Below are 27,596 nucleotides of genomic sequence, written 5' to 3'. Positions count from 1 at the left end.
ACTACTGGTAGTTCTTTGCTGGCTTCGAAATGGCTGCGAATGTACTAGAAGATAGGTAGAATGCTTGGTGAGGAGGCAGGGAGGTGAAACTAAGTATGGATTGGTGGAAGCTTCTCAACTAAATAGGACGAGGAGAGCTGGTTAGCTTTTGCTCTGTTTATCTAGGATTGTGCTATAAGCCCAGCAACGGTTACCCAAGTACCTTATGTCAGATAGAAACTAACGAGTAATTTAAAGATGGAGCTTCGGCCCATTCAATGGGCATGTTAAGATTACTTTGGACCAATTTTCAAAAACCTCCTCAGAAAATGACTTCGTGGGTCGGTGCAGCGTATACTTAGACGACGTTTGGTTTAAGACCTGCTACAGATGGCCCAAATGGGAAAGCAATCTGGACCAAGGGGGTCAGATCGTCTAACTACACTCCTCAAGATCTACGGTGGTCGAAAGTAGTTCAACAAAATCAAAGTAACTGTGAAAAAATGGAGTTCAGCTTTTATTGGCACCTTCTCACTAGTACAACGAGGATGCCCTCATTGCAACACTGCTATTCAAAGCTTCATTGATACACGACATCAAGCCCATAAAGGCTGTCAGCGGTAGTTGATTATCGTTCAAGGCATCTAACTGCCAGTTCTAGGTACATCTCTATGGCTCTCATGAAATGCTCCTAGCTAATGTCCTAAGCTTAGATATATGAACTACAGCGATCACCAGGAGAAGGCCATAGCTCGTGATGGAAACCACCCCCTCTCCAGTCCCCATTTCCCGATTCTCTTTTCTACGTAAACTGACACTTTGTCACATCCTCTTTCTCTCCACACCTCCCAGAATCTTCCAAGCTTGAGTCAAGAAAAAGAGCACTCTCCTCAATCTCCCAATACTCCTCAATCTCTCCACCAACCTCCTCAATTCTCCTCCACCATCTCCAGCACTCCTCATTCATTTCTCCAACCATCTACCCTCATCTTGTGAAAAACATTTCCTCCTCATACCCCTAGACTCCTCCTCGGTGAGACCATGACACATGCCAGCTAAGCCTGGGTCCAACTACCTTACTAAACGGACCACAAACCCCAGAACTACAATTCTTCAATGCATTCTAATTTCATTTAGTCGCCCATCGGCGAGCAATCATAAATAATAAAATCCGAAATCACGTTTTTCACGCTTACGGCCCAATGCTGGTCGGTCACTCGGAGCTTGAGGGGATGTGGGGAGCAGCGGGGCGGTGACAGTGCGAGCGCAAAATGGCAGTGACACAGAAGCCTCAACAATGCGGTTTCGCGACGAACAACCTGGTCATTGTGACCATGGGTGTCAGAACAAACAAAGCGGCTGAAATTTGACGCCGAAACCGACGGCGCTGAGTCGACCGGTGCTTTTTGTATTCTTCTGGGGCGAAAATTGGCCGAGTTAGGGGCACCCTCGGTGGGTGCTTACCGGCGAGTGCGGGGCCGGCAAAACGCTGACTGACGTGCTCGTCAATGCGTGAAATCGGCGCAGTGAGCCATTTTAACGAGGCGATGAATTCAAGAAAGGGGACTGTTAGGAGCCAGCAAGTCTGAAACTTGAATGTGAAAGCGGTGGAAATCAGGCTGGATCGGCCAGATCGGGTAGTTCGGGCTAGCTTAGTCTGGATCTGCGGTGGCTGCAAACGATCAGGCCTCCTTGCTCCCCTTGCCTTTTGAAATCCTTAACCATTGCTCCGGCAAATTTCGTCCTTTTACAAAAGGGAGAGCTGGTAAAAACGCTAATCAATGGCTCGAAAGTAAATCAACACATCACCTCTTCGGACTAAAAGCTCACACTCTCGTACCGCCTCCGATGCCTTTCTGCCTGAAGCAGCACAACCGTCTGCTTCAACCGGCTCTCCATCGCCGCCTGTTCATCTTGCATCACCACAGCGATCTGGGCACTGTTCATCTTGCCAAAATCCACAGTTTTCGGAACCGCTTCCTTGTTTGCAGCCATTTCTGCCAGCTCCCGGCGAGGCCTTTTGCGAGGCGTCTCGATTTGCCAGTTTCCCTCTTCGCTCAATCTGCTGATCTCCCGAACGTACTTCATCACCGCTGCCTCCTGGCGTCTTTCCATAAGATCTATGGTTTGTTCTCTGGTAAGCGACCAAGGCTTGACTCTGTCAACATCTCCCGCGGAGAACCGTCTGGTGCGGGCTGACATGGCGAAATAAACTTGTTTGTTGCAATTTGGAGATTTTGAAAAAAGCGATTGAAATAATTCTGTCAAGTGTCACACCGGCGACTGTGGGTCTTATAGCTTATCGCACAGTGTGCACATTTGCTGGACCGTATCTGCTTGATTCTCCTTTCGCGGGGGTCTCGGGTCACCCCTCCGGACCTGAGTCATTTAGCCCCAGATTTTAGACAATTAGACAATTTTGAATGAACAGTTTCTGTCAATCTTCAAGACATCTGTTTGCATTTTTCGTCATTTTAGGTTCTTCCAACAAAACCCTCAATGTATGGCGCACCGGCTCGGTAGAATCTCCACAATTCAGAATCGGCTGCGTTTTTCACGCACCGTCCCACCGGCTCCCCTCTATTTTCTTATCGTTTGGCGTATTCATGCAGCGTGAAGTCACCAGAATTTTCGCTTTCTTATTTCAGGGCCCCGCTATTTTTAATCTTCTCATGTGACGGGTTTACTCCGCTTCGTTGAAAAGTGCAAATGTGGTGAATTCTGAAATTACTGTAGGGCGCCGAGCGTGCCGTTAGATCAGACCGGTAGTCAGTTCCAAACACCGTAAATGCCGATGAGCTGAGAATGCAGAAGGGGTCACATTTTGCAAACACGCATAAGGATTGTCTCATTTTTTGACGATACTGAAGGATAACCTGGTAAATCGGAGAATTATCTGATTTTTGGGGTTTAACCGTGCACGTGGTAGACCGGTTCCTGCTCATATATGGATATGTGAAGTAACGGTTCGATGTCTCTGCATCACTATGCATCGGCTATACCTCACTCACCGTGTCTATCCACTAGCATACTTGACATTCTTACATATTGCACGTTCGCTAATTATTCTTCTTCTTTTCCTAGACGAATCACTATGTACCTGGTTTCCTCATGCATATTATTCCGTCTATTTCTCTATGCTATAGCCTTCTCGGCCTCCGACGAAGCCCTGGCAATCAACTCAATCTGCTCCTTCACCGCTCTCGTCAAAAATTCAATCATCACTATGTCCTGGTTGTGCGCCTGGAAGTGCTCCTTCAACAGCGTCAAGTCCGACAAGCTCGTGGGCTTGTTCACCAATGTGTTGCTCAAGGTACGCAACAAGTCCACATCCTCATCGGATCCAGACATGTTGTCGAGGTACTGCAACAACTGGTCCACATCGTGGGTCACAGCGCCAATCTCCGCCTGCAAGGTATCCAAGCCCTGCTCGTGTCCCTGCAACGTGACAGAGTTGTCCTTGGAGCGATGGAGCATGTTCAAGGCCAACTTCTCCGAAACAGTGTGGGCAACAACCTTGTGGGGCACAGGGCTGAAGATGTAGGAGTTTGTGGTGGCGGTGGTCTTCCAGCCGATTTTCTGGACGGGCTTGCCGATGGCAGCACCGATGTAAGTGGTCAACTGAGGCATCTGGATCTGCTCCTCCTTCAAGTACGAAACGTTCAAGTACACGGCAGCGAATGGGTAGGCTCTGTCGGCACCCTTGGAGTAGAAGTCGTGAATGAGACCCGTGGAGCCGTCAATGGTGGAGGCCAGGTCGAACCAGCCGAGAACAAACTCCTTAGGGTGAGCTTTCTTGTACAACTGGTAGAGCGTTTTGTGGGTGTGCTCCTCGATGGCAATGGAATCGCCTGTTTCTTGACAAGGGACCATGAAGGCGTCTCTGACCTCGACGGTGCTGCCGTCATCAGATCTGACACCAAGCAAAGTGCCGATGATTCTCTTGTTCTTGTTCTCTTGAAGCACCTGTTTGGAGACGATTTCGAGAATTTTGAAAAGGGCAGGGTTGTGGATCTTCACGGCCACGGTCGAGGGCCCGGACGGCGCCGCGGGCGCTGCCACGGTAGGCCTGAACAAATGCATATACGAGTCAGACATTGGTGAGAAGGTAGGAGGTTTTGGTTCGATGATGTCGAGTTTTTTTCTTCAGCGGGTCACGTGCGCACAAGAGTTCGGAGTGGGTTCAGATGGATCAACAGCCGTGGGGCCAGATTTGGGATTTAAGTGGGGTTGCGTGTAATTTGATGACTGTTTAGTGGTTTGACTGCTTTTGAGGTTGTTTTTATGTAGTTTGTGTGAAAATAGTGTGGTGATGAAGATGGTGTTTGCAGCCACGCGAAGGTATACGGAGAGGTGGAATGGGGCAGGTGAAAAATTGGGAATATCCGGGTGTTTATGTGGAGATATTTGATTAGGAAGACTATCTGGATGGCAAAGTATATTTGGTTGGCTAATTCTAGAAGGTTTTTTGATTTGGCAACAATTTGATGGGTTGGTAGTGGCTGTAGCTTTTAGTAGCTCGCTGTAGACTACTTGAAGTAATCGAGATCTCAAGAGTTTAACTTTACCATCGGGATTTGTATCTATGATTGCTCTTTATTATTGAATTCGTCAGTGTAATCGATTTTACAATCCAACCTACACTTGAGGAGCTATGGCCCCTGTGGAGTGATACAACGAAGCCCCCTATCTTGTAATTCTTTTCAATTTCGGGATTTATATAATAGATAAATGAGTGACATATTTTTAATGAAGAAACACCTCTGGAATGTAAATCTTCTTTGACGTTGGGTAACATTCATAATGCACCGTATGCAGCCAACAACTGAGAGCCAATCTCCCAAGACGGGCTCCATTATAGTACTTTCATAGTAACGAGGTACAGAATCAAGAAATAATTATCTTCACTGTAAGTGTTACCCATACAAGGTCTACCTCGCACGTATTGTGTTACTGGTTGTCATCACTATATATAACCCAACCGACCATGCTCCACAATTTAATCTAGAGACTCAAAATTTCGTTCGTAGCAGAGCTCATCCTTTTTATTCATCCACTTGTATCTCGAATCTTCAAAGCTCCTTCTAAAAAGCCCCAATTGCTCATTCCACCCAATCCACCCTTTGACCTCCACCTGAGTGAGACATGCTGATGGTAAACTTCGCGGTGGGTGCAAACTATCAACTACATGACCGAACACCCCAAACCCAACACATGGCTCTTTTCGGGCGACGATGTGCTCAACCGCCTGCCTTCACGTAAGCAGATGCTGCTTTCTCAGATCCTCAAGGTCTACGAGCTGATCTACGACTTTCTCGTCAGACTAGCTTCAGTACTCAAACTCGATGGAAGAACCATCCTAGCAGCCACAATCTACATCCACCGCTTCTACATGCGGATGCCCATCACCACGTCAAAGTACTTTGTGGCGTGCGCCGCTGTGGCCATTTCTTGCAAACTTCACGACACTTACAGACCTCCAGACAAGATAGCTCTTACAGGGTGCCAGATTAAGCATCCAGGCAAGCAGGTGGACCAGCATTCCAGCACGTTCTGGAGCTGGAGAGATCAGCTTTTGCATAGGGAGGAGGTGATTCTTAAGAACCTCAATTTCGAGGTGTCGGTGGACCTTCCGTATGAGATTACTGAAGAGCTTCTAAAGCAGCAACCCAAGGACCCAAAGGGCAATGGCTTTTACGAAAAACTACCCGACATTCTCAAAATTACTACGTCTAAAATCGAGCTTCTCAGTGCCTTGCCGGTGTTGGTGGTTTTTGACATATATACGTTGTATGGCGCAATGTTGATTCTCACTGTGAAGGAGGCCAAGCAGAAGTTCGACGACATTGACGCCATCAATTTGCCTGAAGGGTACCTAGACTCCATTGGCGTCACCGCAGACGAATGCTTCGAATGCTACCAGTTTGTGCTCAAGCTCCGAAGCCTCTGTGAGGACCCTCAGCTTCCGAGCCACAGGATTGTGGTTAAGAAAATCACCGACATAGGCCGGGACGCCTTCTATAGCATAGCTAACAGCCATTAATTTGCATACTAATTCTTCACGTTGCATCCTTCTCGTTGTTCTCCTCATCAATCTCCATTTCTTCCTCGACAGCTTCCGCTGCTGGCTCAGCTAGTGGTTCAGCTGGTTCATCGGCAGCTTTTTCAGTCTCCTTAGTGTCTTCGGACTCCTTGGCTTCCGGTTCGACATCCTCCGTTGCTGACTCCTCCTCTTTCTTCTCAGATGGACCTTCGTTCAGCGAGGGTTTCTGATCTTCATGTTCATCCTGAACATCAGCCTCCTTGTTCTCTGAATTCTGAGCTTCTGACTCAAGGACTTCTGCTACATCTTTACTCTCAGCCTCAGCATCGAGCTCACTCTTCTCCCCATTCTCTGGCTTCTCAGCTTCGGTCTCCGAAATCTTAACACTTGAAGGTTCCGTCTCAATCTCCTGAGATCCACTTCCATTAGGCGCATCCACATCCATGGGCTCAGGAGACTTCACCGAGACCGGCGTTGCAGGGAAACCGTACTTCTCTGTGTACTCGATGTACTGTTGGAGATCATCATTAAGCAATGAATCCTGGTACTTCACATTATACGGCAAGGCATCCTTGAGCTTCTGGGATGGCTGCACTCTCTCTATTTTAGCTTCTTCCTCGGTGTCGGCTTCCTGGATATTCAATAGTATGTGGTCATTTCTGATGTTGTTGTGGGCATGCGAAAGGAACTTCAGATACGCGTCCTCTTCATCCTTGGACGGATGGTATTTGCTATTGTTGTGGATAGGTAGCACCATGTCATGAAGCACTGTGTTCACGTATTGGAGATTATGGCCCAACTTGACGTCTTTCTCGGCCAAGTATGCTAACCAAGAGAGTTTGTCGTTTTCGGTGACTTCGGCCTCCTCAAGGTCATCTGCTATGCCACCAAATTGAGCGTTTGCTGGATTCTCTCCCAGTTTGAGCTGGTTGTAGTACTCCTGTCTTTCACGCAACCTTCGTTTCTTCTTCTCCTGGTCTGTTTCTGACAGTGTATCGATTTTTCTCTTTTCCATCAAGTTCCTGAGCTGTGAGCTTGGAACCTCACTCAATCTCTTGGACAAGTTAAAGTTATCACTGAACTGTAGCCACTTGATGAAGGATTCTAGCGATTTAACGTTGTATTCGGTTTCTGGTTCATTGGGGGCATCCTTGGGATCCAACAAGCTGTCGCCTGTCAGTGGCTTAATCAATTGCACGTCTAGTAGAGCTTGCACCAAGTCAGGTGCTTCGAGAACATTGGTGCATCTTGAGCGGGCATGGCCAAACTTCTTAGCACTATTTAGCACGAGCTCAAAGTGCTTGATATAGATATCTGTGATTGTGTTAAGGGTCAGCGGTTTGCATTTATCAAAACCCAGTGCTTTGAGAATCTGTGCCACGGATATTCGGAGCACGGCATAGAAAAACTGCTCGTCCATGGCGTCGTTGTGTGAATGGTTGTAGGAAGAAGTTGTTGATGTTTGTGTGTGCAGTGCGGTGGAGGTGCTACTATGGAGATGGAAGAATTGGAGATGTGGAAGGGATCTTTGGAGGTGAATTGGAATGAGTCAATTTCAAATGATAATTTATCCTCTCTAGTTTGTCGGATTGTCGGTGCAATGTGTGTGGAGTGGGTCTACATCGTATGCTTATTATGCTACTCTTTACTACACCAACCTGAGACTTACAAAGTACCCTGTGGAGGACACTGAGTATAAGAATACTTAAACATTTGCCCTTTTGCTTTTCAAGCACTTCTAGTCTGTTCTCTTTCCTTTCTTTTATCTCGTTCGAGTCGGGTTACTACTTTTTTCCATACATACTTCAGCGACAATACAGTTGGAAGGAAGACGCTTATGACGTCCGACACTGCTTATACTTTGACATTTACCCCTCTCTTACGCCTGAATAGCTCCTCTCCAGTCCCTCCTCTCCCTACACCATAATTCCGGTACTTTTTCATTACTTCTAGAAACACCACGTGCTCTGCAAACTGCCCTACAAACCCTGCTGCAATCTCTCCTGAATCTTCTTCGATGCAAAGGAAAAGGCGTTGAACACACCTGACTCCATGTTGACGCCCACGGGGTTGCTGTTCACAGGCGGCTTTGTCACCCTACTGACAATAATAGCTGGGTCAATTTCCAAGATTATTCCGTCGTCGATAGCTTCATCGAAACACAAAGCCACCATGTCGTACTTCAGCAACACGGTGGTTTTGTCCAACGAGTTGTCCAAGAGGATCAGCAATGCTTCGTTGATGTTGTTTGTCAACGAGTAAAGCATGGACTCGTTTTCATTGACACCGCCCACGAGCACAATAATGACGTCGTTTGTCTGCTTGTAAGTGATCAAGTGGTTGTCGTACAAGATCACGTCCTGGTGTTGTTTATTTATCTTGGAGTAGATGGCTTTTTCAAAAGCAGCCTGTTCTGTGGCCGTTTTGTATGATTGAGCCTCGTCATTAAGACGGTAGTATTTGGCAAATAGTCTCTGGCCCTCGTTGCCCAATATTAAGGCAGCCGTGACTGTGTATAGCGATATGTTGAGGGACATTGGGGAATAGCACTGGACTGGATCTAACTTTTGGAAAGGTGTATCTTTTGGTGAACCTACACTGTATACAGGACAAAACTGCTACTACGCCTGGATCAACGATACTTTTGATTAACATGCGATAATTATGCTGGGCTACGCGCCCACAAGGTAAAAAACTGCTTCAAGAATCTTCTTCTGCAATGGGTTACGTTCGTAGAAGTCGTCGGTCAAGCCATTAGTGGTGAAGTCGTTCGCTCTCTGCAGGGCAATGGCACGGAAGCCATAAACAAAGTTGATCACAAGGCCAATGATAAGCCCCAATGCAACCACCAAGGGGCCCAAAACGTTGTCCAAGTGCTTGGACGATCTCTCCATGATGATGGTTCTTCTCTTCATGAAAATGTAGTATCCCCAAATGCCTGAGAAAATAGTCAAGCCAAAGTAGATGTAGGCCACATACTCCGCCAATCTAGTAGAATTGGCACGGTGTGTTGAGGAGTAGATAATGAATGTCAAGGAGGACAACAACGTTGTGACGTGGAGCCACCTGTTGAATGTACGCTCGTTGGCCAACCAAACCTTAGGCTCAATTTTCAATGGGCCAGCATTCTTGATATACTGGTCCGGCTTCACCACGCCAGCGGGCAAATCAATCTCTTCCTCCTCGGAGTCGACATCAAGCAACTTGGAGAACGTGTTTGGCAATTTCAAGAGTTTCTGGATGGGCGTCTTGCGATGATCGTCATCATCGTAATCATCGTCTGAGGACTGGTCCAAGTCACCACCGGAAACAGGAGCCTGGTCAGGTTCATCCACCACATTCTCTGTGACAGGATGTAAAGCTGATTTCAGGGATGTGCCTTCTGCGGAGTCAACCGCCAGCTTAGACTCGTCGTTTAGATCACCAGCACCCAAAAGAGAACCAGAAAAGGATTTGGATCTGGTTGAAATGTCTGGCGAGGAGGAATTGGCCAACATCGACTTGAACTTTCTCAAGTTGTCCTCGTCATTCTGCAACTTGGCCAACTTCTGCCTCGTGTCGTTGTAGGCCTGTTGAGGGTCAAGCTTCAAGTCGGACTCCAACTCGTTGAACCAGAACGGGATGTTGTCAAGCTTGTCGTCCTCCAAGAACAACGAAGCAATTCCGTGGATGAACTTGGAGAAATTGGGGATTTCCTTGATCAAATGAGAGTGCACCAAGTCGTCAACCCAAATCAGTCTTCTTCCCTTCTTTCTGTTCTTGATCTTGATTTCAAGCTCGGCATATGGGAATTTGACGAACTCTCCCTTTCTCAAAAGAGACAATGGATTGTTGACCTTCGAATCGATATCTGTTCTGTGCCACTTGTTGGGGTCTCTGATGGGTCTCTGTTCATCGAAAGCATCCTCTCTGATGAAGTAGATATCCGAGTCAATAACAATACGCACTCTATCGTCGCCAGGAATCTGGAAAGCTGTACGCTTGTACTGAGTTCGGAGACAGGGCTGGACGTGGTTGTCCTTGATGAAGTTGCCCAAGGAGTCAATCTGTTTCTCAATGTCATCAACAAGCTCAGAAGAGTCGCCCTTCCTACGAAGCTTACGCAAATACTTCTGCTTGTCAAAGTTGCCCTGGATGAAATCGTCCAAATGCTTCTCCTTAAGAGTGATTTTCTCGTCCACATCGTACGTTTCCAGGCTCTTCTCGAAACTCTTCTTCTCCAAAGAGATCTGAGGCTTATTGTTCAACTTGCCAACCCACTTGATACGAAGAGTGTTTGCATTAGGGCTCTTCACCAACTTGTTGTTGTACAAGTCAAAGTTTTCGTTGTCGAAGTACAAGCAATTGATCGTGGGGTCGTTTCTGGAGAACTTGAAGTCATCGTCATCGTCGTCGTCGTCGTCGTCGTCATCGTAGTTGTAGGCACTTTCCCTATTTTTGTTGTTGTAAACAAGCACAGGAAGATGACGCAAGATGATGGCCTTGACCTCCATCAAGTTATCGGGATGCACCCAGAACTTGTACGAGTTGTAGTCGGCGTTGGTCTCTTCGGTGAAAGAGCTCAATTTGGAGAGCGACTGGTCCACATCGTAATTGTCACGCAAGAACTGAAACAAAGCGGAGATCTTGAACAAAAGCGGCGAGTAGTCCTCTGAGTGGAATGGCAACAGCTTCAAGCGCACGTTCAACATGGGCTTGACGGAGTACTTGGAATGCAAGCGGTCATGCTTTTTCACGATCTTGATGAAACCAGTGTAGTTCAATCTCTGGAAGCGGGAGAGTTCCTGGGCCAAGTTCAAAATCAGCTCCAATTTGCTGCTGAACGATTGTACATCGAAATTGGCAGTAGGAGACTCCGTAGCCTTCTGGAGGTCATCAAGGTACTCGTTCAATTCGTCGTATTTGTTGGCCTGGAAGGAGTAGACCTTCTCCAAATCCGAGTCCAAGGCACTGACAAAGTCCTTTTCGTCCTTCTCCGACCAAGCATCCTGAAGAATGACACCTTCCTTCAAAAGCTTCTTCAAGCGAAGGTAGCTGATGTAATGATCCTTCCAAGGCGGATAGATTTCCAGCTCAAGCTTACTGCCAAACAACATCTTGGAAGAGGAGGAGTCCATGATAATTCAGCTTATTACCAGCGGATCGGCACAAGGAAAGCGTTGATTTGCAATAAACCTGTGCTAATGAGCTGTGAGGCCTGTAGTGCACACGGCATGTATAGATAACGCCCACGTGGGGGAATTCATAACGAAAAAGGTGGGATTTCGACTCCACAAATAAAAAGGTGACTTTGCTACAGTGAATTGGCTTATTCTCTATAATTTTACTGCTCCAGTGATTGAGTGTGTTGGAGGGGGTATCTTCATGGAGTGCACAAGGCAGTGTACCACTTGGCGTTCATAGTCATGAAAGTCACAAGATGCACGAGGAAAATGTTCTAGGCTGGTTTTTGCAGTTTGGATGATTTGGCTTAGTGGAGAGAGTTTCTAGATTGGTCAATTTCAAGGAGACATTCCCAGATCAACGACGCCATTGCGTTGACATTTGCAGCCAGTGCTACATTAGGAAGCTTCGATGCGCAACAATGACGCGATAATCTGGTTCATTTGCGTCGGAATTTAATAGCACGGCTCCAGGCTGTTTTTTAGGGAAGTTTGGAAATTGTTAATTTGGAGAATAACTTGTCTGTGTGTAGAGCTGTGGCATTGATGTCAGGATTTGGGCGAGTTTGACTTTCGTGGAAAACCGTTATGTGGGTATTTTTCACTCGTCTTTCAATTTTAAGCCTCCAGGTCTGGGGCTTGTCAGATTATGGGTACAGGAATAGCTGCCAGCATGAGATCCTGGTGGTCAATTGTGTGGTCAATTGACCTAGAAATGGAAAAGTAAATCGAAGTTAAACTTGTTAAAACTTTCTGATTTACGGTTGTTTTCTATAAGAAGCACCCTTTGCATCTGCGAAAACCTTGTCCATTATACCCACGAGTCAGAGTCCGATTTTAGAAATTTTGATTGAGCTTCCATGTTATATCCTCAATTTAATGCGGCTTATTTCCTCTCTTAAGGAACCCATCACTGGCTAAGTTTTCACAACCCTCTCCCATGGTATTGTGTCTATGAGACATGAAAAATGACACCCAGGAGTCTTTGAATAAATTTTTGGTGTCTTCGTTTCCAAAGCCAGGAAATGATGATAGAAGCCATTAAATGCTTTCCTGTGGTCTTTACATGGCTAAATCCACATAGCTGTATTCCTCATATGCTGACTGCCCTAAGCCCTATCCGCTTATCACCGATGGCTGCAAAACGCACCGTTGAGCTCCCACACCAACGAACTTGAAAACGACATTCATGCTTATATCTTGCCAAGATCTTCTGTGGTTCAGCCAGAGTATCACCAAAACATCAAATTTTGCTCTTTTTACTTTTTAAAGAACGCCCCCACTCCACTTTGATGATACCACAACTTCACCTATCTAGCGCGCATCAACTTGAGCTACAACTCTTCTCCATGAATCTGACAAATCCCTTGTCCACACGAAATAGAATCCATTATGCCCCGCCGTCGAGGCCCAGGCACGATCCTGAAATCACGTACGACCTCCATACTGAGCCGGAGGAACCCCAGCAAGAAAAACCTCAAAGGTTCTCCAAAGACGCAATCTACCATCTCATTTCCACCACATACTCCCTCCTCATAATAGCGTTTTTCAAGACCCTTGTGGACAAGGTGAAAAAGAAGATTGAGCCAAAAGCGGAGCCTGTCGAGACCCATGTGGAGCCAGCTAAGCCGGAGCCTAAACCAACTCCTACAGCTCCAACGATACCACTTACGTTCTCTTCAGTGAGAAACCCAGATCCATACGCTTCGTTGTTTCTGGTGGACTCTGACGAGGAGCTAGAGGAAACAGGCCAGTACGGCACTTCTCTTGCCATCAGCAGAAACAAGTTCAAGGCTAGATCTGAAGAGGACCATGCAAACCACATCCTGAACTCGACATCCATCTTGCCCAACAGGTTGCTAGATTCAGATATCCAAGCCGACACTGCATCTGACTTCTTCTCTCCTTCAAAACCCACGGACGAGTACGATGCTGCCGTGTCGAAATTTTACCAACCATTCAAGCCATTACCCAGCCAGAAGAAAACACTCACTGAGACCATCTTGGCTGGGTTCCCACTGGTGACCAGCGTTCTACGAGACGAGCAAAAGAAGATCCAGGACCTCATCACCACCGAACGTAAATCTCTGGTTTCGGTGGTTCCTCCATTGGCCAAGGATCAGCTAAATATTGTACAAAGTTACTGGGGTTCACGCAACTCCAGCGGCCAGGTTGCTTCCGCATATTCCATTGATTTGACTGTCAGGGACCTCTCAACCTTGGCCGACGGGCAGTGGCTCAATGACAATGTCATTGACTTCTACTTGAACATGGTCACTGACCAGAACAAACTGGTCTACTGCTGGACCACGCATTTCTTCTCCACATTGAAACAGAAGGGCTACCAGGGTGTGGCTCGCTGGGCCAAAAGACGGAAAATCAATCTTTTTGAAAAGGATAAAGTCATTGTGCCAATCAACATCATGAGCACCCATTGGGCACTTGCCGTCATAAACAACAAGAAGCATACCATCAGCTATTTCGACTCATTGGCTTCCAGAGGTAACATTGCTGCTGTAGAGTTGTTACAAACATACATGACGAAGGAGGCCGAACGACTCCTGCTTCCTCCCATTGACTACAACCTCATTGCTGGTGAGAAGACGCCGCAGCAACAAAATGGCTTTGATTGTGGAGTATTTACATGTACAGTTGCCAAGTTCGTTTCCAGAGACCAGCCTCTTGGCTTCGGTCAGCAAGATATGCGCAATATCCGCAGAAGAATGGCGTACGAGATCATTCTGCAAACCTTACTAGATAACCCTCTGGCACCCAGTGCTCACCTATGAGCATATAGAAAATGCATTAGAACCCAAAGAGACGCTTTTTTCGCTCGACCCCAACATTCAGCACATCTTTGATTTGACTCTCGTACAGGCGAATACTTTGCGTGCTAGCGTTGATCTTCTGCTCGATAAAAGTAAGTCTGTCTTTGAGCCAATCGGAAGCGACAGCCTCGCCAATCTTGCTGATCTCATCCTCAAGTTGAGAGATCTTTGCATTCTCTAGCTTGATCAAACTCTTGATGAGACGAGTTTCGTAGAGCTTGAAAACTGCCTTATCCTCAACCAAATTCTTGAAAGCTGCCTTATACAAGGGTCTGCCGGTCTTGATGCTGCTTACGATACCCTTGTCTCTCAGAAGCAAAATCAAGTCGTTCTTTTCCAACACCAACAATGTGCTTACTGTGTCAGCGCTGTCACCGAATAGAGGAGACTGAGTCAACTCATCGAAAGTGACCAGGTCTTTGTTAGCAAGAAGTCTCATGAGCGCCCAGATCTGATCCGTGCTCCAATTATTTTCGGTATCTGCCTTAGACACATTCAAAAAGAAAGTGGTGATTTGCTCGGCCGCTTGAGTGACCATCTGGCGCAAAGCATCATCAGCCTGTTCTCCGGATCTCACACGTCTTACGAACGCCTGAAGATCAAGCATTCTTCCACCAATAGGAGCTAAGCAGTGTTCAATCAGCGACTGCATTTCCATATCCTTCAACTGACTCATGACATACTGCTTTGCACTTTGCATAGTGGCATCTGCCAAAGACACAGTCTTGAACACCTGATTAGGAAGAGCCGCTGTTAAGTGAGTTGAACTGCTGGCATCCAGAGTGATGAAAATGACGTGAGCCGTGTTGCTTTGAATAAGCTGTGCCGCCCATTCAGCAATCAGTTTGTAGATGAAGTCGTTTGGTGATTCAGATTTTCTCAAGAAGTTTTCAACAATGATAACCGGCTTGGCCTTAGGGTGCAGCTGGAGATAGTCATCCTCTCTGATGTCGTAGTTCTTGGAATCGTCGTCCTGGTGTTTCGCCTTGCGCTGCTTGGCTAACTCTGCTTTGTATGCATTAAAGTCAGAGAGAGCGACCTTTCTGATTGCTGAGGCGGTCAACAGCAACATGTTTTTGAACTGCGTTTCCTTCGACTCACTTAATCCTGATTTCTGGCCCGTCAATCCTTGAACACCCAAGTCAACAAACTGCGAGATCGAGTTGGTCCAAGTGAAGATAGGGAAGTAGCCTAGTTGTGAAGCAGTGTTTTTGAGGAACGCATTGTCACTTCTAGCCTTGATCATTTGCTCACAGTCAAGCTCAAGCATCTTCTTACCAAACTGGTGGTCATCTTGCAAAGCGTTATCAACGACGAACTCCCTCTTGCCTGATCCTCTTGGACCTTTGACGATGATGAATGTGTTTGCATTTTCATGGATCCACATCTTCACATCATTGGCCTTCTCAGAACGCTCTTGTAGGAATAGGTTTGCCTGAAGGTCCATCAATGGCACTTCTTCCAGCTCCTTGTTAGTGTCTCCGGTAATAGAGCAAAGGGAGTCATCAATGAATGTGGTAGTGTCCGTGATCCAATTTGCAAGAGTCTTGTATGGAATGTACAACGCTTTCACGATCATATTGTCCTTGTGGTTATCCCAAGTGAATCTGTGCTTGATACGGATCTGGATGAACTGCTCTCTGATCGGTTCGAAGATCAAAACGGCGGTAGTGGCCAAAATAGCAAGGATCAAAGGAATTGCAATTTTCTGGTGGTTATTGATAGCATTTGCAATATAATTAACCCGCTCAACGGGGATGTACTGCAAGTGCAAGGCCAGCTGACCATCGTTGTAGGTGATACCAGTTACGCAGTTCTTAGCACGAATACACGAGTCAGTGTACTTGAACACAATGGTAGCGTAGGGTGTGGTGGAAGTAGCAGGAAAGATGTCTTTGATTTGACCATAGCGTCTGAACAAAAGGTACAATTCTTCTTCGGACAATGTCTCACCCTGAAACTTGACCTTAAGCTTTGGCGACGGGAATCTGCTCAAGTCTTCGATCCATGGGGTACCCTTGACCTGGAATGCACTAGGAGCCGGTTTGAAAAGCGCAACGAAAGAGGATACCGGGTTCAGGTTCTTTTTCTTGTACTCCCTAATATTCTCCTCAAGCAACTTGGTGAGATCCTTAGGAGTGGACGAGGGTGGTACGACAAATTTGACAAAAGCACCACCATCTCTTCTCAATGGAATAAACTGCTGTGCATTGGTTCCCTCTGGAAGCGGCTTCTTTCCCCTTTCTACCATCTTGAACAAACGCTCCTTGAGGTGATCTTCGCTACCTCTCTTGAACCAGTTAGCAGGCTGCAAGTAACTCTTGAACTTGAGTCTTGCAAGCCACCGAGGATACACATTATCGAAGAAAATAAGCACTTCGTGTTGTTTCTCAAAGTCAATGACACCGGTGGTTTCATAGGAAATATCCAGATCGTTCTGTGATGTTTCCAGTTTGAGGTTTTCCACGTCCGAGGCGTGTCTGGCAAACAGAACTAGCCGGCTGGGGTTCCGACCAATCCGTGAATTGAGCCCATAAAGCCTTGATCTGAAAAGACTCATGGAGTTGGTTTGGAAGAATCTGGGGTTATCTGTTGCTACTACTGCACAATTTGGCTGCGAAGGCAAGATGCACCGATACGGTGACGTAAATGGGAGAAAAGAGGTTTTTGGGGGCAATTATTTAAATATAACTGGTTGGCAGTTACTGATAATTGGTGTCCTTCTAATTTTTTTTCATTTGGTACTTTGCGTAAGTTTGAGTTGGCGGTACCTTTTGCAAGATTACCCTTGGCTGCGAAATGTTAGACACAATACAGAAACCTACTAATATCATGAACTACACTTTTGGTGAAAATGATCCTAGAATCGGGGTTCACAGAGCGGAAGCTTAATTCAGATTTGAATACATATGAGGGACCCCGTGAATTCGACTCTTAGCGAATTCGTAGTTGCGGAGACAAACATCAAGTTCGTTAGATTCCCTACGGTCTCAAGGAGATGATCCACATGTAGTTAGAGTGAACCATCAATGTCAGTTTAAGATGATACTTCTATGGAAGAATACCCACAGCCTTGACAAAACCAAAGAAAAGACGTCATTTTCTAGCACTAAAGCAAGGTTGCAAGGGTGAGCATACTAGGACTTTGAAATCCAGAAAAGCGTCAAGACATGACTCAAGCTGCCTAGGATGCCTTGTTCTCCCAAGACAGCAATTCCTCCTCGGGCCATCTGAGATAACAAAACTTCCCTCTTCTGAAACTAACATCTCTGTTTTACTACCAGGGTACTGTCTACATTCAACAGTCCTTCTACTGCTTCATCGTAAAACGCCAATGAAGAATATCTCAGCACAGCGGGGCCTTGCAGAATCTGCAAAGCACAATTGAGCATTTACCTAGCTTTCACTGTTGCTGATTGTTGATCTGGGCTTTCTTTTGAATCGCCATGCCACAAAGCAAAAGGCATGGAGATCTTCGAAAAAGCCGACAGTGGCACAGCGCCAGGCTCCTTGAAAACAAAAGCATCCTTTGATTCCTAGGACACTGACGCTGTGACACTGGCATGGAAGAGAGTCGGGAAGAAAAAAAAAGTGGTTGATGAAAAAACTTATCGCATCGCGCATACACCTCTATACTAATCCAAATCGTGCTCACTCTCAATGAAGTCCCGGGTCTGTAGCGGACGCACCTTGCCTTCCGGGTTTTGCTTCTCTCCCCGCTTGTACTTCTCCTTGAGGTACTCCTTCATCGATTTCAAAGCTGCCTCTCTGGACAATTCACGCAAGTCGGATCCACTGAAGCCGTTGGTCTTCTCTACGACTTTGTCAATGTCAAACTCCTCGTCAAGCGTGGCGTCCTTCAAAATCTTCTGTAGAATTGCTTTCCTCTGCTCTTTGTTGGGTCTGCCCACGGCAAAACGCTTGGGCAAACGACGCATGAACGCCAGATCAATGTCATTCATTCTGTTCGTGGCACCCATCACCATGATACGGCCGTTCAGCAAGAGGCCGTCCCAAAGGGTCATAAACTCTGCCTTGAGCAAGGCCGATACCTCGTGGTCCGTCAGCTGTCTGTCTCTCAAAAACGAGTCGATCTCGTCGATAAATATAATACATGGTTGAAGCTTATTAGCGAGGGAGAAGATGGCGTCCACGATCTTGTTCAGCTCTCCGTACCACTTGTCCATGAGCGTGGACATGCGGATCAGAAGGAAGAATGCTCCACTTTCTTTGGCAATAGCTTTTGCTAACATGGTCTTACCACATCCTGGGGGACCGTGAAACAAAACACCCTTGGGCAGCAGCACGAGGGACAGGTGTGCAGCGAAAAGCTCTGGCTCTGTCAAGGGTAAAATGACAGATTCATGAAGCTCGTCTATGATGGACTCGAGACCTCCCACATCGTCGAAACCGGTGGTGATGTCGTCTGGCGTGACCAACGAATTAAGCAAACCCTTCTCGTGCTCGTTCAATGTGATTTTCTTAAGCTCAGGGTGAGTCGCCTGGATCTTCTTGAGAATGTTGGAGCCACTCTTCTTAGCCTGCTTCAGCTTCACCGAACTATCAAAATCTCCAAGCAAATGGCTGATCATGTAGTACATGGAGAGACCTGCTCCCGTGAGGAAGAATATGTCTCCTAGGAGCTTAAGGTCGACCTTTACGCCCCACAAATCTAGCTTGAACCGGTTCATGCTTGTGACTTTGGGGTTGTGATTTCGGTGCTCAAGGCCTCGGGAGATATGGTGCACGGGTGCGGACCTAGGGAGGTTGAAGTGGTCTGTGGTGGTGACGACGTTTGAAATCTAAGATTTGTCAGAGAGTGTAAAGTGGGGATTTAGGCAATTTTCTTGAGCTTCGGACTTTTCATTTCATGCGGAAAAGGTTGCATTTGTGAAAGTGGTTTAGGTCTATACGTGGTAACTAAGGTAGGATATTCAAGAAGTGAAATCTTGAAGACAGCAATGAAATCTAAAAGAGACTAAATCGTTAGACCAGGTAAGCAGCTCAAAGTTGAATATGAGAAAAATTTAGTGACGTTTTAGTAAACCTTCTGTTGACATCTCTACTGCTGCAGAGAACATTTCGCAGCCAGGTCTAATGAGGTACAAAACACGCAAACTCCAACTTTTTTAGGGCATACGATCAGGGAAGGCAAATTCTGTCTCAAGTTATAGAATCTTCACAAACTGAGGGCTCCACCAGGCGTTTTGACGGCCTTATAGCCAGAAATGCTTATAAATCACGTGACCTACATCGCCTGCAGCAGCTGCAAAATAGAGAGATGCCTTGATGCTTGAACCCAAACTACATGGCTAGAACGGAACAGGAAAGGCATGGCATCCGAATCCCGGGCCAGTTGCTCGATCAGATCCGAGAGAAAGAAGGCTTGAACGGCGAAGACAGCCGATTCAAAAACAAACGGAAGCGCCAGGAGAAACCCGTTTCTCGTAAAGAGAAGAGGAAGGAAGAGAGGAAACTCAAAAAGCAGAAAAGGCTGAAGCAGCCACAAAGCCACAAAGATCATAAAGCAGGACCACTTGCTGCTGCTAAGCAGAAACTTCAGGAAAAGAAAAAATCACATCAGCCTCAAGATGATCCAATGGCTGCGCTTAAGGCTCTTAAGGCTAAGAAGGGTGCACCGGAGGCCACACAAAAGGAGGTCAGAGTCGTTAAGGAAGATGACATTGAAGAAGACTTAAGTGGAGATGACGACGATCTCGATGAGGACGATTTTGGTGGGTTTGAGGAAGAAGAGGAAAGCGATCCTCTAGCTGCATTGGCTGCACTCAAGGCTAAGAAGAACAAGACGAAAGAGGAGGTGAGAGTGGTCAAGGAGGACGATCTTGATGATGAGCTTTCTGAGGGTGATTTTGACGACGAAGACGGTTTCGACGAGGGAATGGACGAGGATGTCGGAGATTTCGATGAAAAGGACCTAGACTCTGCTGGTGACGATATTGATGAAAATGACTTTGATGAAGAGGAGCCGTTGGAGGAGGAAGAAGACCCTTTGGCCAAGCTCAAAGCGCTCAAGGAAAAGAAGAACAAAAAAGAGAAAACCTCTACCAATAAGGAGGAGAAGGCTGGCCCGGAAGCTGATTTCGTGGACCCCATGGATAACGACATTGAGTACTATGCCAAGAAGCTTGGCCTCAAGGACGGCAAAAAAGGCAAGCTTTCTAACGAAGACGATGGCTTGGACGATTTGCTAGATGGCCTCGACTTTGTGGATCAAGATGGAAGCGAAGATGCAGAGTCTGACGGATTTTCAGTTTCGGACGATTTTGATTCAGAAGCTTCTGACTCTGAAGATGAGCCTCGCCGGAAAGAGAATCCTTTCGTTGCTCCTACTGAAGCAGCCAGTGATTCTGAGAGTGACCAGGATGAAAAACCTTCAAAGTACATTCCTCCAGCGCTTCGAAAGAAAATGGCACTTGAAAAGCTGGCAGTATCGCCTGAAATCCTTGCATTGCAAAAGTCCTTGAAAAGCGCCATCAACAAGTTGTCTGAAACCAACATTGGTGCAATCGCCAACGACATCAACGGTCTTTTCCTCAATAACCCCAGACAAGAGGTGACTGAGAATCTTGTGAATATCCTTCTCACCAGTGTTATTCAGCAAGAACGTCTTCTTGACACCTTTGTCTACTTGCATTCTGCTCTTGTTGTCGCTCTTTACCGTTCGCAGGGAGTTGACTTTGGTGCATACTTTGTTCAGACGCTTATAGAGAAGTATGACAGCTACAAGAGCGAGGGAAAGAAGAACAAGGAAATCCTCAATGTCATTTCACTTCTTTCTTCCGTCTACGCATTCCATTTGGTTTCCTCAAAGTTGCTTTACGATCTCATCAAGGAGCTTATTCGTGACTTGTCGGAGGAAACTGCTGAGCACTTGCTCAAAATCGTCCGTACATCTGGAAACCAGATGCGGTCTGACGACCCAACCTCCTTGAAGGAGATTGTCTTGGAAGTGACCAAGAAAGCTAACACCTTGTCCAAAGACCAAGTCTCTCCCAGAATGCAGTTTTTGCTTGAGACCATCACGTCACTTAAAAACAACAAGTTGAAGAACAACAACGACGCAACCAACCAGCTAGCGCTTCGTTTGAAGAAGTTTTTGGGTACCTACTCCTCCAGCAAACTCACTGATTCGTTACAGGTTTCTCTTGACGACATCAGAAGCGTTCACACCAAGGGTAAATGGTGGCTTGTTGGTTCTGCTTGGAAGGGAAACGAGGACAAAAATCAGGGTGACTTGGTCAACAAGGAAGTAATGAATGACTTCTTGGACAGCGCAGAGCCTAACTGGCTCGAACTTGCGAAAGCTCAGAGAATGAATACAGACATCAGAAGAGCGGTCTTCATCTCTATCATGTCCGCAAATGATTACGTTGATGCCATGACGAAATTGGACAAGCTTGCATTGAAGAGGGCTCAAGAAAGAGAGATCCCACGAATTTTGATTCACTGTGCTGTTGTCGAGCCTGCCTGGAATCCTTACTACGGTGTTTTGGCCTCGAAGCTTTGTGACAACCACTCATACAGAAAGACATTCCAGTTCATGCTTTGGGACTTGATCAAAGGCTTTGATGGTGCTGGCGACGATGAAGAGGAGATGGACGTTTTCTCCGGGTTTGATGATGACATGGAGGATGACGAAAAGCTCAAAAAGATACTCAACTTGGGTAGACTCTTTGGCTATCTTTTTGCTGAAGGGTCTTTAGCTTTGCATCTTTTGCGAACCGTGAATTTCGTGACGGCTAGCAACGACACAAAACTCTTTTTGGAGGTTTTATTCATCACTTTCGTGGACAATGTGGGTAGAAAGTCACAGGTCAATGCCATTGGTATGGGTATGAGCCACAAGAAAAGTTTGCATGAGCAAAAGTTTGACGACAAGGTCTTGATTGAGAGAATTCTCAAGGCCAAGGAGCAGCCTGCTCTTCTTCGAGGCATCCAATGGTTCATTGGCAAGAGATTGAGGAATAGTGATTTCGTTACAGGCAAGAAGCAACGCAAGAGAGTTGAATGGGGTATCAATGCCATGCATGACATTATCGAGGAGTTTGCCAGGGAAGCTGAGTTTTAATGATGACGATTTCTATGTACATAGTGATAATGCAGGGTTACTCGATAAGTTCGAGAATCGCAACCGATTCGACATGCTTGGTTTGAGGATAAAAGTCGAATCCAGTAAGCGCTTTGATGCGGTATTTAGTGGTAGAACGACGTTGAAGCGCTTCAAAGTCAGCCAAGTCTCGGGCCTGGGTGAAAGGGTTGCAGCTGATGTATACAATTGCCTTTGGCCGAAATTCAAGAAGCTGTTTCATGAATGCTGGAGTTGATCCCTTACGAGAAGGGTTCATCAACACAAGTGCCTCTTCGCCAACTGCTCCACACTCAGCAAATTCCTTCATCTTGAACATTTCGTCAGAATTTCCTTCCACGAAAACAGCCTTAGTTGGAATGTGCAAGCCGTTGATTTTGGCGTTATGAGCAGCGTACTTGATGGCTTTCAGTGCTATTTCGATACCAAAGAGTTTGCCTTCATCTGGAAGCGTTGATGAGAGGCCTATTCCAAGGAAACCACATCCGCAGTACGCATCAACGATATAGTTATAATCGATGTTCTTGACATTGCATTTGATGTAGTCGAGAAGAATAGGAAGAATGCTGCGGTTGTTTTGGAAAAACTCGTTGGCCTCCAACTGAAACACATACTCATCAACTTTCTCAGTGACCACATTCTTTCTCTTAGTGAGACAGACATCCTCAAATTCACCCGTGTTGTGGTCAATCCTGATGCTCAGACGAAGAACGAACGTGGGATCCACCTTCTTCTTTGAACCGTCAATGAGCTCCACTAGGTCTTCGTTGAAACGCACCTTCTCTCTTGGAGAGCCATATTTATTTCAGGAGATGCAACTGCGCATGAATCAATATCCAAAACAGGTTGCATTGCTCTAACATCGAGAAAACCAACTGGAAGTGGTAGATCATCCGCTCTGAGATCTTTGGGTATCTGGGCGTGGGGTGTGAGCTTTGTACGGTAGGCGAATTGCATGGGAGAGGGCATGACTTCTGCAAAATTTGAAGGAGGATTATCGAAGATCTGTGGAAAGAAGTAACGGTAGGCCTTCTCGATGGTTCCCTTCTTAAACTGAAGCTGGTCTTCGTAGCTCAACATCTGAAGTTGGCAACCAGAGCACTTGCTGAAATGCTTACAAACAACGAGCCTGTCATTCCTCCTGCTCTGCTTTCGTGATTTCCTCGACACCAGTATGAGTTCGGCTTCTGCAAAAAACATGTGGTGCCTTCTTAATGAAACTGTCACAATATCTCCAGGAACTGTTTTTGGGATTGTAACAACCGTGAAGTCGTTCTCAGAAGCATCACTATCGTACCTTTGCCTCGGTATAATGGCTAGACCCTCTCCCTCGTTGGTGACGTCTAGGACCTTCACTCCATCAATGTGAACGTCTTCGTAATTCTTCATGAATAAATACTTGTGGATGAGGTGCTCGGGGATTTTGATACTATCGAGCGACATGTCATGCTGGGATTTCAAAAGATCGTGTATTTCTCGTTGGCGGATATTATCTCGGGAGGTCTTATCGGTGGTACCTCTCTTTGTTTTTCTGCTTAGGATGGACTTGTACAGTTTGTGTCGTATGGAGATTATGGGTTTGGGAGCCCAATTCAAGGACGGAGCCCGAGGAATCGCTATTCGGATCGACCGAAGCATCTCATGTCCTGCTTTTGTGGAGAAGTGCGATGAGTTGAAAAACTGCTTACTTTATCGCGAGTAATCAATTTTCTGCAGCCGCGATTTGATGGCCCTCAGGAAGCGCGATAGTCTCGTGCTCCTCAGGGTATTGTCTCAAATCGAGACCGATAGTCTTGGAACAGTTCTCCCTTTGGTCTCTGTAGATCCCCACAAGCGCATCGGAGTTCTCGAACATTGTGCTCTTCAAAGAGATAACAATAAACTGGAAGCCTGGGCCAGCACTCTCCTTGATGTACCGGGCAATCTTCTTCACATTACTGTTGTCCAAAGCTGCATCAATCTCATCCAATACAAAGAATGGGGAAGGTTGAAACGAGTGAATAGCAAAAAGCAAGGCCAATGCAGCCATTGTTTTCTCACCTCCCGATAACAATTCCATGTCTCTGAAGCGTTTCAATGGAGGCATAGCGTGATATTTCACACCTGCAGCAAACGGCACTTCATCATCCTCCAATGTAAGGTCGGCAGAACCACCAAGAGGAGAGGCAGGGGACTTCGTGAGCGCCTTGTAGACTTTGTCTATGTTGCCAGAGATATGGTTGTAAGCATCCATAAACAATTCCTTTCTTTTGTCTCTGACTTCGTTGAATTTGGATGTTACTCTGTTGACCTCGTGCTTCGCCTTGCTGAACTCTCTGTCAAACTCCTTGAGCCTTTGATCAACCTCTTGAAGCCTTTCAAGAGCCTTGGCATTTGGTGTTAACGCGTGCAAATCGCTGTCAATTGTCTCAATCCTAGCGCTGATTTCTGCTTCTAATCTGGCAGAATACTTTTCCTGATACTTAGGTTCAAGTAAGCCATAATCAATGTGGACCTGATAAGCAGCTTCGGAAACATTCGCGTCGTCAAGCGAGATGGCGTCCAAAAATCCATCCTCTAAAGGAAGATCTACGTCTTCGATCTTGCAATTTTTGAGCATATTGAGTCGCTCAGAGTCGATCTTCATGAGACCCTCTTCATAGTGAGTGACTTCTCTGGTCAAAGTCTTTACCTCATATTCGAGGTCTTTCATCTCCGATTCTCTCGCTGCTGCACTCCTCATCTTCTCTTGCAATGCTTCAACCAAGGCAGCTTTTGCTTGACTCTCTGCCTCCACCTGTTCCTCGATTCTATGCAAATTTTCTCTCGCCTCCGAAAGACTCTCGATTATTCTCTCGAGGTCTTCCTTTGTTGAAACAATGTCAGTTTCGAGTTTCGACCTTCTCTGCTCAGTCTCTTGAATTCTGTCTCTTTGGAATGCCACTTGGTTCTCCAACGAGGATATAGCTTTCTCGAAATCTGATCTCTCTCGTGTTCTGGCCCTGAGTGCCGTGCCATGCAATATCTCGTAGTCTTTTATGGAAGCAAGCCCATACTTGTCACAGAACTCTGAATAAACCTGTTGCTGGAGGGATGTAATCTTTTCCTCGAACTGTAGTATCTGATTTTGCAAATTTTCAAGATCTTGTGTCTTCCTCTCGGAACGATCCGCAACTTCTTGGCCAGATTCCTTCAAAAATTGAATCTCCTGATTTCTCTCGAACACTTGACGCTCCAAAACAACAATCTGGTTAGTGATTGATGGTTTCTGCGCATCTAGCAGGGAAATTTCCTCGGAAAGAGAATTAATATCGACAGCAGATGGCTTCTCCGTCGCGGTCTTCTCCAATTCTGCAGTGATATCATCCTTCTTCTTGAGTAGCTTGTTCATTTCTTCCTTGGTCCAACGGCCTGTTGCACTTGAACGCTTGTCTTGTAGACCACCTGTCATAAGGCCGGACTTGTGTATCACAGAGCCATCAAGCGAAACTATTTTGCAATGGAGTTCGTTCTGCGAGCTCCATTTAAGGCTTCTGGCCGTCTCCAAGTTATCGACTATCATGGTGTTTCCCACAACGTATTGCACAGCCCTCTCGATAGATGGATCTTCATACTTCACGATATCGATTGCAGGACGAGCGTCCTCATGTAATGACCTAAGGTAGTTTAAGTTCATCGATTCATTGACAACAGAATTCAACGGAATAAAGGAGGCGAGACCAGCACGCCTTTCTTTCAATGTTTCAATGCACTTATGAGCAGTTGCAGTTGTATCGACGACAACAGAGTCAAAATCTGCTCCCAACACTGTCAGTAGAGCCACATCATACTTTCGTTGACTTGCGTGGACAAGCTCGTACACAAGTCCCTTAATCGAGCCTTCGGGAAGCAATGCCTTGAGCATCGAGACGTTGTCGCGTAGCTCCCTCTGCTTCTTAGACTCTTTCTGCTCAGACGATAAATCCTCTAATCTCGACATCACATCTCTGAGTTCAGAGTTCAATTCAAGCATTTTGAACGAAACTCTTTCCTGTTGCTCCTGTAAATTCTCTTTCTCCTTTTGCTTCTCCAGTCTCATCTGCTCTACCTCCTGTAACTTGGCATTAAGGTCATGCAAGGACAGGCCAAGGTATACTTGCATGTTGGACTCCAACTCCGTGACACGAGAATCGTACTGCTCCTTCTGCAGATCGAGGTCCTTTAGAGAGATATCAATTGTGACCTTGTCGGCTTGGAGCACAGCTAGATCACGCTCTAGTTGAGAGCCCGAGTCTGCTAAAAATGCATTTCGAAGGGTCTCATACTCCTTCATACCCTCTTCTGGAATGTTGACCAGCTGTTCCAACTCAGCAATCTTTTGGTTGAATGCTTGATACTGAGCTTCAGTATCGTTGAGTCTGGTCTGAAGTGCCTGCTCCTGATCTATCTGGATGCGAATATCGGCCTCAAGATCCCTTATTTTCTTTGTTGTGAAGGAGATTTTGTTCTCGAGAAGCTTTTGACTGGATTGCAATGGTAATGTAGAACGCTTGGTAGTCTCAGCTTGTTGTCGAAGCTCGGCAATGCGCGAGTCTTGTTTCTTGACTTCTAACTCATGTGTGGTACTCTCTGCAGCCTTGTTCTTGAAGTCATCTTCACATTCGGCAAGTTTCCGTCTCGCTGCAAGAGCCTTCTCGGATGTCAATCTCACATCGCTCTTGAGTTTGAAGTGCCTGCGCTCATTATGGAAAAGCTTGTACAAATGGGCCATCTTTGAGTATTTGCTCTTCTCCCTGAGCTTGTCTTCAAAAAGTTCACGCTCTCTCATCTGTTCCTTGTACTGTTTGGACTCTGTGGTAAGGTTACGCTTTCTTGAGAAAACCTCGGCGTGTAGCTCCACGGCCTTTTCTTTGTCGTCTCGGAGACGATCATATTCACTAGCAAACTCAGCTGAGCCGGAAATAGTTTCGATCAAGCTGGCAAGCTGCTTGGGCTCCTGGGAAGCGATGTTCTCGATATCGCCCTGGAAGACAAGGAAGTTCCGCGCTTTAACCAAGATGTTTTCCTCCTTGAGCATCATGGTATACTGGAGAGCAGTCACGCTCTTATCGTTGATCTTGTACTCGCTAGTGCCTGCTGAGTTGATGCTTCTCTGAAGCACCATCTGTTCTCCGAATTCCTTTTCATAGATGGCTTTCACATATGCTGATTCACAGACTTGCGTGGGCTCTGTTTCGTCAATACGGCCTCTGTATATCAAGTCCTTGAGGGTGGAGGACCGCAAATGGTACGACTGAACACCCAAAACGAAGGACATGGCATCCATCATGTTTGATTTTCCTGCGCCATTAGGTCCAATGATCGACGTGAAAGACGAGTCACCAAACCCTACTGTGGCAGTACCTTTATAGGATTTGAAATTATGCAATTCTAGCCCCAATAATCTGCCCATTGTGTGAGGTAGGATGATGGTTTATTTTGATGCGATCTGGGACGCGTTGTTGATGTTGGTGTGGTGC

General features: G+C 46.3%; 12 protein-coding genes across 12 annotated transcripts; 3 read left to right on the top strand and 9 right to left on the bottom strand. All coding sequences in view use genetic code 12, as the record gives it.

Moving 5' to 3' along the window:
- Positions 1-1,797: 1,797 nt before the first annotated feature.
- Positions 1,798-2,181, bottom strand: CXQ87_005070 (uncharacterized protein; the record flags this gene model as incomplete). The annotated part of the gene is made up of 1 exon (XM_025483499.1): positions 1,798-2,181. One exon carries the CDS (start codon positions 2,179-2,181, stop codon positions 1,798-1,800), a length of 384 nt encoding a protein of 127 aa, XP_025335734.1.
- Positions 2,182-3,114: 933 nt separating this feature from the next.
- On the bottom strand, positions 3,115-4,077 carry CXQ87_005069 (uncharacterized protein; the record flags this gene model as incomplete). The annotated part of the gene is made up of 1 exon (XM_025483498.1): positions 3,115-4,077. The coding sequence occupies one exon, from the start codon at positions 4,075-4,077 to the stop codon at positions 3,115-3,117; it is 963 nt and encodes a 320-aa protein (XP_025335733.1).
- A 1,090-nt stretch (positions 4,078-5,167) lies between these two features.
- On the top strand, positions 5,168-6,008 carry BUR2 (Bur2p; the record flags this gene model as incomplete). Its single annotated transcript, XM_025483497.1, has 2 exons — positions 5,168-5,962; positions 5,985-6,008. The coding sequence occupies 2 exons, from the start codon at positions 5,168-5,170 to the stop codon at positions 6,006-6,008; spliced, it is 819 nt and encodes a 272-aa protein (XP_025335732.1).
- A 30-nt stretch (positions 6,009-6,038) lies between these two features.
- Positions 6,039-7,442, bottom strand: CXQ87_005067 (uncharacterized protein; the record flags this gene model as incomplete). The annotated part of the gene is made up of 1 exon (XM_025483496.1): positions 6,039-7,442. One exon carries the CDS (start codon positions 7,440-7,442, stop codon positions 6,039-6,041), a length of 1,404 nt encoding a protein of 467 aa, XP_025335731.1.
- A 559-nt stretch (positions 7,443-8,001) lies between these two features.
- On the bottom strand, positions 8,002-8,559 carry CXQ87_005066 (coatomer subunit zeta; the record flags this gene model as incomplete). The annotated part of the gene is made up of 1 exon (XM_025483495.1): positions 8,002-8,559. The coding sequence occupies one exon, from the start codon at positions 8,557-8,559 to the stop codon at positions 8,002-8,004; it is 558 nt and encodes a 185-aa protein (XP_025335730.1).
- A 135-nt stretch (positions 8,560-8,694) lies between these two features.
- Positions 8,695-11,139, bottom strand: VTC3 (vacuolar transporter chaperone; the record flags this gene model as incomplete). The annotated part of the gene is made up of 1 exon (XM_025483494.1): positions 8,695-11,139. The coding sequence occupies one exon, from the start codon at positions 11,137-11,139 to the stop codon at positions 8,695-8,697; it is 2,445 nt and encodes an 814-aa protein (XP_025335729.1).
- Positions 11,140-12,533: 1,394 nt separating this feature from the next.
- ULP2 (SUMO protease) lies at positions 12,534-13,945 on the top strand (the record flags this gene model as incomplete). Its single annotated transcript, XM_025483493.1, has 3 exons — positions 12,534-12,553; positions 12,599-13,912; positions 13,942-13,945. The coding sequence occupies 3 exons, from the start codon at positions 12,534-12,536 to the stop codon at positions 13,943-13,945; spliced, it is 1,338 nt and encodes a 445-aa protein (XP_025335728.1).
- A 44-nt stretch (positions 13,946-13,989) lies between these two features.
- On the bottom strand, positions 13,990-16,572 carry CXQ87_005063 (uncharacterized protein; the record flags this gene model as incomplete). The annotated part of the gene is made up of 1 exon (XM_025483492.1): positions 13,990-16,572. One exon carries the CDS (start codon positions 16,570-16,572, stop codon positions 13,990-13,992), a length of 2,583 nt encoding a protein of 860 aa, XP_025335727.1.
- Positions 16,573-17,647: 1,075 nt separating this feature from the next.
- CXQ87_005062 (uncharacterized protein) lies at positions 17,648-18,703 on the bottom strand (the record flags this gene model as incomplete). Its single annotated transcript, XM_025483491.1, has 1 exon — positions 17,648-18,703. The coding sequence occupies one exon, from the start codon at positions 18,701-18,703 to the stop codon at positions 17,648-17,650; it is 1,056 nt and encodes a 351-aa protein (XP_025335726.1).
- Positions 18,704-19,320: 617 nt separating this feature from the next.
- SGD1 (Sgd1p) lies at positions 19,321-22,101 on the top strand (the record flags this gene model as incomplete). The annotated part of the gene is made up of 1 exon (XM_025483490.1): positions 19,321-22,101. One exon carries the CDS (start codon positions 19,321-19,323, stop codon positions 22,099-22,101), a length of 2,781 nt encoding a protein of 926 aa, XP_025335725.1.
- Positions 22,102-22,138: 37 nt separating this feature from the next.
- Positions 22,139-23,562, bottom strand: CXQ87_005060 (uncharacterized protein; the record flags this gene model as incomplete). Its single annotated transcript, XM_025483489.1, has 2 exons — positions 22,139-22,900; positions 22,939-23,562. 2 exons carry the CDS (start codon positions 23,560-23,562, stop codon positions 22,139-22,141), a joined length of 1,386 nt encoding a protein of 461 aa, XP_025335724.1.
- Positions 23,563-23,821: 259 nt separating this feature from the next.
- SMC1 (cohesin subunit) lies at positions 23,822-27,529 on the bottom strand (the record flags this gene model as incomplete). The annotated part of the gene is made up of 1 exon (XM_025483488.1): positions 23,822-27,529. The coding sequence occupies one exon, from the start codon at positions 27,527-27,529 to the stop codon at positions 23,822-23,824; it is 3,708 nt and encodes a 1,235-aa protein (XP_025335723.1).
- Positions 27,530-27,596: the final 67 nt, after the last annotated feature.

This window comes from Candidozyma duobushaemuli, assembly GCF_002926085.2.
Source record: "Candidozyma duobushaemuli strain B09383 chromosome Unknown G_B09383, whole genome shotgun sequence".
Classification (NCBI taxonomy): Eukaryota; Fungi; Ascomycota; class Pichiomycetes; order Serinales; family Metschnikowiaceae; genus Candidozyma; species Candidozyma duobushaemuli.
This window is presented reverse-complemented; position numbering and strand designations above follow the sequence as displayed.